This window comes from Chenopodium album, chromosome 14 (assembly GCF_948465745.1).
Source record: "Chenopodium album chromosome 14, dcCheAlbu1.1, whole genome shotgun sequence".
In the NCBI taxonomy this organism is placed as follows: Eukaryota; Viridiplantae; Streptophyta; class Magnoliopsida; order Caryophyllales; family Amaranthaceae; genus Chenopodium; species Chenopodium album.
This window is the reverse complement of record NC_137847.1, coordinates 32,280,385-32,287,761: the sequence shown is the minus strand read 5'-3', so window position 1 is coordinate 32,287,761 and position 7,377 is coordinate 32,280,385. Positions and strand designations below refer to the sequence as shown.

General features: G+C 35.8%; 1 protein-coding gene across 1 annotated transcript; it reads right to left on the bottom strand.

Annotated features, from left to right (window-relative positions):
• Nucleotides 1–4,201: 4,201 nt before the first annotated feature.
• LOC145577971 (zinc finger BED domain-containing protein RICESLEEPER 2-like) lies at nt 4,202–6,417 on the bottom strand. Its single transcript, XM_081635385.1, has 2 exons — nt 4,371–6,417; nt 4,202–4,263 (listed from the first exon to the last, which is right to left on the bottom strand). The coding sequence occupies exons 1-2, from the start codon at nt 6,415–6,417 to the stop codon at nt 4,202–4,204; spliced, it is 2,109 nt and encodes a 702-aa protein (XP_081491511.1).
• Nucleotides 6,418–7,377: the final 960 nt, after the last annotated feature.

Sequence of the window (7,377 nt, the reverse complement as noted above, 5' to 3'; positions counted from 1 at the left end):
GCGGCATGAATACGGACAGTAACAATGATTTCTCTCTATACGAACTCTCAGTTTCTCTCTCTCTCTAGAACTTTTTCGGAAATGTAATATGTGAGAAGGGGTAAATAGAGGGGTAAAATTAGGGGCATAATCGTAAAAGGCCAACGGAAGGTGAACGGTTTAAATAGCCACCCCTTGGCCACACGTCCGACACCTATCACAGGTGCCAACGTGGACAACCACGTTACCCATATTAGGGGTTAATGTTTAGTGTAAAAATACCATAGACATGTGGCCCACTTAAATGGTGATACGTGTCCCCTAGACCAGTGCTTATAATGAGCCAACCAGAGCATGACACGTGGCATCCATCATCATTGTGGAAATGGCGGCCTTTAGGCCCAAATCTTGAGGAGCCATAAAAACAACGCAACCCATTAATCTAGATTAAAATGACCTAACGGGTACACACTCCCACACTCCTATAAATATTGTACATTTATGAGGGAGATTCACTATTCACCAATTGTTATAGCATTCATTGCACTTATCTCGAAAAATAAGGAAATCACTTTTTACTTTGTATTTTTACTTTCCGCCTACTTCCTCATTTGGTTCAAGGTATAGAGCATCTGGTGGGTGAGTCTTGGTGTTGTAACTCTCTTGAAGGACATTGCAAAAAACCCCACAACACCCCCTCCCCCCCCCCCCCAAAAAAAAATAATAAAAAATTTGCAATCTTATACGATTTTCTATTAAAATATATTCTCCGATTTTTTAGTTGCATTATTTTAGCTTTCACAGACTCTAGGCAATTTTTGGGGTAAAAAAAGGTAGAGAGAAAAAAATAAATAGGGCCCATGTGGTAGGAGAAAGATAGAGAGAACTTATTAAGATGCATCTAAAAAAATAAAACGGAGGAAGTAAGTTTATTAAGGGATGAACCTAATATTCTCATTCTTAAACGAGAAAATACAAGATTATCTCCTTGATAAATAAAAGGAAAATTTGGTAAAAATAATCTCAACTTTTGCTCATCCATTCAAATTAATCCCACAATGGATTATTTTTAAATAATCCGAACTTTGGGGATCATTCGCTTTTATCGGTCCCAAACAATTGGTAACCTGTTAAAGAGAGGTTTTTTTTTTCTTTTAAGTGACATGTGTTAGCACCTTATTGGTTGAAAAAAATTATTAAAAAAAAAATCCTAACTCCCACACAACCCTACTGGCCACCATCACTATTTTGGCAGTCGACCTAAAGCCCAGCCAGATTCCCTCGTCGGCACCCAGACAAACCTCCCCCAGGTCGGCGACACCCATCCCCTACCCAATGAACCACCACACCGCAACCCTTAAACCTCCAGACCGAAAACCCTATTAAAACCCCCTCCCACCACATTAAACCTCAGGAACAACCCTCCCTAACCCTCGAAACCCCTAATCAGGCTGTTTCGAGAGTAGGGGAGGGCTGTTTGGTTGGTTAAGTGTGGGGGGGGGGGGGTTAGGGGTTTTAATGTGTGAGTTTATGGGTTGCGATTTGGTGGTTCAGTGGGTAAGGGGATGGGCATCGTCGGCGCAGGGGAGGGTTGTCTGGTCGTTGGCGAGAATGGGGTTGTTTTTAAATTTTTGTTTTTTTAAAAAAAAATTAAGCTTTTTTTTTAATTTTTATTTATTTTCAACCAATTATATGGTGACACAAGTCACCTTAACATGTTATAATAGGTTAGGTGACTACGGATGACAACGGGTCAGATCTGGACCAGGTCCGGATGGACCCGGTTCCAGACCCGTTTTTGTATCTAGGATCTGTATCTAGGATCCAGATCCACCCGGATCCATCGGGTTTGGGAAATGGAGACCCAGATCTAAATCCGACAAGTCCAACGGATTCGGGTCCAAAACGGGTCCAATATATTATGCCTAATTTTTACAATAAATGTAATTTTTGGGTCAAAAAATGCATTTCAAACTTCCGTCGGGGGGTTATTTAGTTCAACCTAAATCAAAGTTATACAACTAATCTAAAAACACAAAGTAACTGAGCACCAAAATAAAAAGCACAAAGTAGCCAACTTATACACTTATATTTTGAAATAAAAATTATAAACAACAAAAAAGTACGATGTTACAAATGAGCAAGTGAAAAACAACGATGATGTTTCCGATCTGAGCATCCAAAATTCATCATCAACATTTTTAATAATAAACAAACAATTTTAGTTTTTTTTAATAGGAAAATTAAAAAACGGGTAAACGAATCTGGGTCCGGGTCTAGGGGCCAGACCCGGGTCCAGATCCATTTTTTTAGTAGGACCCGGATCCGACCTAGATCCGACGGGTCCAAAATTTGAAGACCCAGATCCGTGAAAAACGGATCTGGATCTACGGATCCGGGTTGGGTCCAGATCCACTGCCATCCCTAGTTGTGACCATTTTGAGCAACTGATCCCCATTTTTTTCAAAAAAAAATAATTCAAAGTTGGGATTATTTTAAGTGAACGAGCTAAAGTTGAGATTATTTTTTATCAATTTTTCCTAAATAAAATATGTTTATTAAATGACAAAGCTTTAAATAAAAAAACTTTTTATCAAATTTGGGCCCATAATTATTAGTTTATTTACAAATTCGACTACTAGTCAAGATTATTGATTTACTATATAAAACTCATGCCATGCACAGTTTATTTGAATTTTTTAAAATAATTTTTTTTATTTATTTATGTGCTAAAATTTGTTATATATTTAGATAAAATTCCTAATATCAAAAGATAATATTTTATATGTAATTAATTTAAACTCCCCTTTATATATATACTAGTTTTGTGCCCATTCAATGCCCATATTGTTGATAAAATTTTAGGATAATGTTTTTGTCTTGAATTATCATTATACGGTCATGTAATCTCTTTTGATAATGCATGATATTTAGACATATGATATTCTATCGCTTATTTGTGGAATAGTGTATTTTTTGCAGTTTTGTATGTAAATAGATATGTATGTTATATATTATTGACTTGAAATTATTGTTATTTAACTTAAATTATTTTTATTAAACTGAAAGTATTTTTACCAGACCAAAATTATTTTTACGGATTAAATTTAATTTTTAATTACTGATACTATATTTTTTTAAAAAATAAATTAAATATATTGTAAATAGATCTTATTTTAAAGAACTTTTTGAAACAAATTTTTTGATCGAAATATAATCGAGTTATAGGATATTTATTAAAAGTTATGATTTATTTTGTATATATGAATTTTTTTTTTTTTTTTGTCAAGTAAAATATTAGAACTATAGTGATAATAAAACTTTATACACCATTTTTATCTTAAAAAATTTATCAAAAAATCGCTTACTTAGCATTACATGTATCATAATAATATCTAATTGTCGTCTACGTAGTGCAACACTTAGCGAAAAACTAGAATGTCAAGTGTCGCTGTGTCGTGGCCTGATTGATCGGCTTTATATATTAGTGGTATTTAGGGGTGAAAGTTCGGTTTTTGGTTTGGTTTTTTGCCCAAACCGAAACCGAACCACTTTAATTCGGTTTCTGTATTTTTGAAACCCCACCGCACCACTTTACTTTAGAAACCGAACCAAACCAAACCATATTTATTTCGGTTTCATGACAAAAAACCAAACCAAACCATATTTTTTGGGCCTCATTTATTTGGGCAATAATCTGCAATTTTTAGGCCTTTTGGACCTCATTCATCAACATAGCAGTACTGCAGTGCATAATAGAATTAACTTCTAATTCAACAAGTTCTAAAACTTCTAATTCAACAAGTTTCAACTTAACAAAACCAAAAGTCCAAAACAAACAAACCAATCCATAACAATTTTTAACAACAAAGTAACAAAATCAAATCAACCAATCCATACAAACAAGTTTTAACAACAGAATTGAACAAGTTTTTAACATAATAGGATTAAGAGCAGCAATGCAGTTTGCAGCAAATGGCAGAACAACATCACAGCAATCTGCAGCACAACAGCAGAACAACAACTCAGTCATCAACACAGCAACTAGGCAGAACATCAACTCAGTCAGCAACACGGCAACACAGCAACTCAGCAACACAGCAGGTCAGCAACTCAGCAACACAGCAGAATAGAGGAACAACAGTCAGTAGAAGCAGCAGAATAGCAATCAGCAACCAGCAGTCAACAGAAGAAGCACTCAGCAGTTTGCAAGTGAGCTTAATCATTCTACTATTTCGACCACTTCATCAATATCAGCATCACCAATTGCCATATTCTTCAAGTCTATCATAAATTCATAATTCAATAAATTCATAACATAAGAAACAAAAATAAATATATATACATAATGAAAAATAATTAACTTTTATTTAGATGTTCTTATATATTACCTTCTTCAAGATGCTCAATTTCCTCTAAACATTCTTCAATACTTGGAAATGGTGAAGCACGTAACCAATTTTGAGCACAAACAAGACCTTCCACAACTCGAGGAGTTAAAGAGCTCCTAAACTGATCTGGAACCCTGCCACCAGTGCTGAATGCACTCTCAGAAGCTACTGTCGACACAGGGACAGTAAGAACATCACGAGCAATTCTGCCCACGGTAGGAAACCTTGAACAATTGAACTTCCACCAGCTCAAAATGTCAAAATCATCGTTATCTTCCGTCGTATCCTCCTCCAAATATTTGTCTAACTCTATTTTTGCATCTCCATCTCTCTCACACTTGTGTTTCTTATACTTATTCTTCAAGACCTCAATCTTCTTATGTTTGGGAGACAATGGAATGTTATCGTCCTTACATGAAGACACTTCCTCCCTATTCCCATCACCAAATGAAGAAACACGATACTCCTCATACAAAGCATTCAAAGCTTCCTTCACATTCTTAACCAACTTTGATGCAACAATAGAATCATAAATTTCAGTTATCATCCACTCAACATAATCAAGCTTATAACGAGGATCAAGGACAACGGCGATAAAAATCAAGAGGTTTATTTTTTTTGGATCACCCCAATACTTTTCATATTTATCTTTCATTCTACAAGCCATAAGACACATATCCGGATCATCACTTGACACCAAATCATTCAAAAGTACAGCCACACTCACCAATTCATGAAAAAGCAGATTTGAAGTGACATATAAAGAACCAGAGACATGCATGGTCAAATCATAAAAGGCTTGTAGAAATTCAGAAAATCTTCTCACATTGTTCCAATCATCAGCATCAGGGCTACCCTTACCTTCCCTCTCATTCAAATCAATTACATAGTGAGGGTCTTCCTCAGAATACCTCTCAAAAGCATCCTCAAGTTCAATAGCAGCATTCAACATCAAATAGGTGGAGTTCCACCTAGTGGGCACATCAAGACACGATCCCTTTTTTGTGTTGATTTTTTCATCAACGACACATTTTTTAAACCTTTGCAACCTAGCAGGAGATTGTTTGATAAACCTAACAGCATGCCTAACACGTTGAACCGACTCATTAACAGTTTTCAACCCATCAGAAACAACCAAATTGACAATGTGTGCAACACAACGCATGTGAATGAAACAACCCTTAAGAACCCCAGTTTTCCATCCATTCATTTTTCTTCCCATATACCTAATTGCAGTATCATTTGAGCTAGCATTGTCAACAGTTATGCATATGACTTTTTCAAGCCCCCAATCAAGCAAACATTTTTCAATTTCTTTGCTAATATCATCACCCTTATGACTAGAAATAGGACAAAAATTCAGAATTCTTTTGTGTAATTTCCAGTCATTATCAATAAAGTGGACAGTCAAGCACATGTAATTGATTTGTTGTATAGAAGTCCATGTATCAGTGGTTAAAGAAACTCTTGAATTACACCTCTTTAACACATTTTTCAGCTTTCGTTTTTCAGTCAAATAAGTTTCAAAACAGTCTTTGGCTACTGTAATTCGAGAAGGGACATTAAATCTAGGTTCCATTACATCACAAAAATGTCTAAAACCTACACCTTCAACAAACTTAAATGGAAGTTCATTAACAATTACCATATACGACAAAGCTTTTCTAATACTACTAGCATCAAATTTGTGGTATGTCAACCCACTAGTACCACCGGCAGCACTTGGTACTTTATCACTTTTGAATGAAAGCAAACTTTGTTTTGAATCTTTAGGGGTGTTAAAGGGATACTTACGACATCGGTTAATATGAGCCCATAACACACTAGTGCCGTTTTTCTTTGCCTCGCACTTGTAGCTCATCCCACAATACTTGCAAGTTGCCTGCCTTCTAGAAGGTGAATCTTCTTTAATAAAATGCTCCCAGACTTCAGAGCGCTCTTTCATCCTCTTCCTTTTTGCATTGTCTTGTTTTTTCTTACTAGAGACTTGGTCAGTCCCATGTTCAAGTTCAGGCTCGTCAGGAATATCACCCACCTTGCTTGCCATTGGCCTAGGACATAAAAAATAGTAGCATAAGAAGACTAGCACAGCAAGTCAGCAAGTAGCACAACAGTAGCAAAACAATAGCACAACAATAGAAAAGCAGTAGCACAACAATAGCAAAGCAGTAGCACAACAATTAGGCAGTAACAAAGCAATAAAGCATTTAAGCAGTAGCAATTAGGCAGTAACAAACCAATTAAGCATTTAAGCAGTAACAAATTAGCCAATTAAGCATTTAAGCAGTAGCAATCAAGCATTAGCAGAGCAGTTAAGTAGTAGCAGAGCTATTAAGCAGTGGCAGAGAAATTAAGAAGTAGCAGAGCAAATAAAAGCTATAAATTATACATGCAAGTATAGTCTAATTCCAACTTTCCAAGTATAAATTATACATGCAAGTATAAATTACAAATAGTCTCAATTATGTTGGGTATTCTTCAGTAAATAGTCTCAACTCTCAATTACTTAGGTTGGGTATAATGACTTGTTTATCAGAATAATTGCTCGAAAATAATTACTCGAAAATAATTGCTTGAAATTAATCGCATTCAAGGTCTCATGGAGTCATGGATAATCGCAATTCAGTAATTTACAAGTAAAAACATACCTTAACAAGAGTCGGAGGAGAAAGAGAAAGTCGCCGGTGGAATGGACGGTGGTCGGAGCTCAAAGGAGACTCGGGAGAGGAGGTGAGCAGGTGACTGTGAGAGAGAGGAGAGAGAGAAAGGCTGAGATTAGGGTTTTTTTTTTTTTTGCTTTATATACCTAGGGTTATTTGGGGTTGGGCCTATAGTTCGGTTTTGTACCGAAATCGAACCGAAAACCGAAAATTTTAATTTCAAGAAACCGAAACCGAACTACCCTTTAAAAAAACCAAACCAAATAGCTTATTCGGTTTTCGGTTCGGTTTTAAACCGAACTTGTTTCACCCCTAGTGATATTATATGATATGATATCATATGATTT

What these genes read in the sequence shown, in the direction of transcription:
- LOC145577971 (XM_081635385.1), bottom strand. Translation starts at nt 6,417, where the DNA reads ATGGCAAGCAAGGTGGGTGATATTCCTGACGAGCCTGAACTTGAACAT. An exon ending in AATTGAGCATCTTGAAGAAG is followed by an intron (nt 4,264 to 4,370) that starts GTAATATATAAG and finishes AATTTATGATAG; the next exon opens with ACTTGAAGAATATGGCAATT.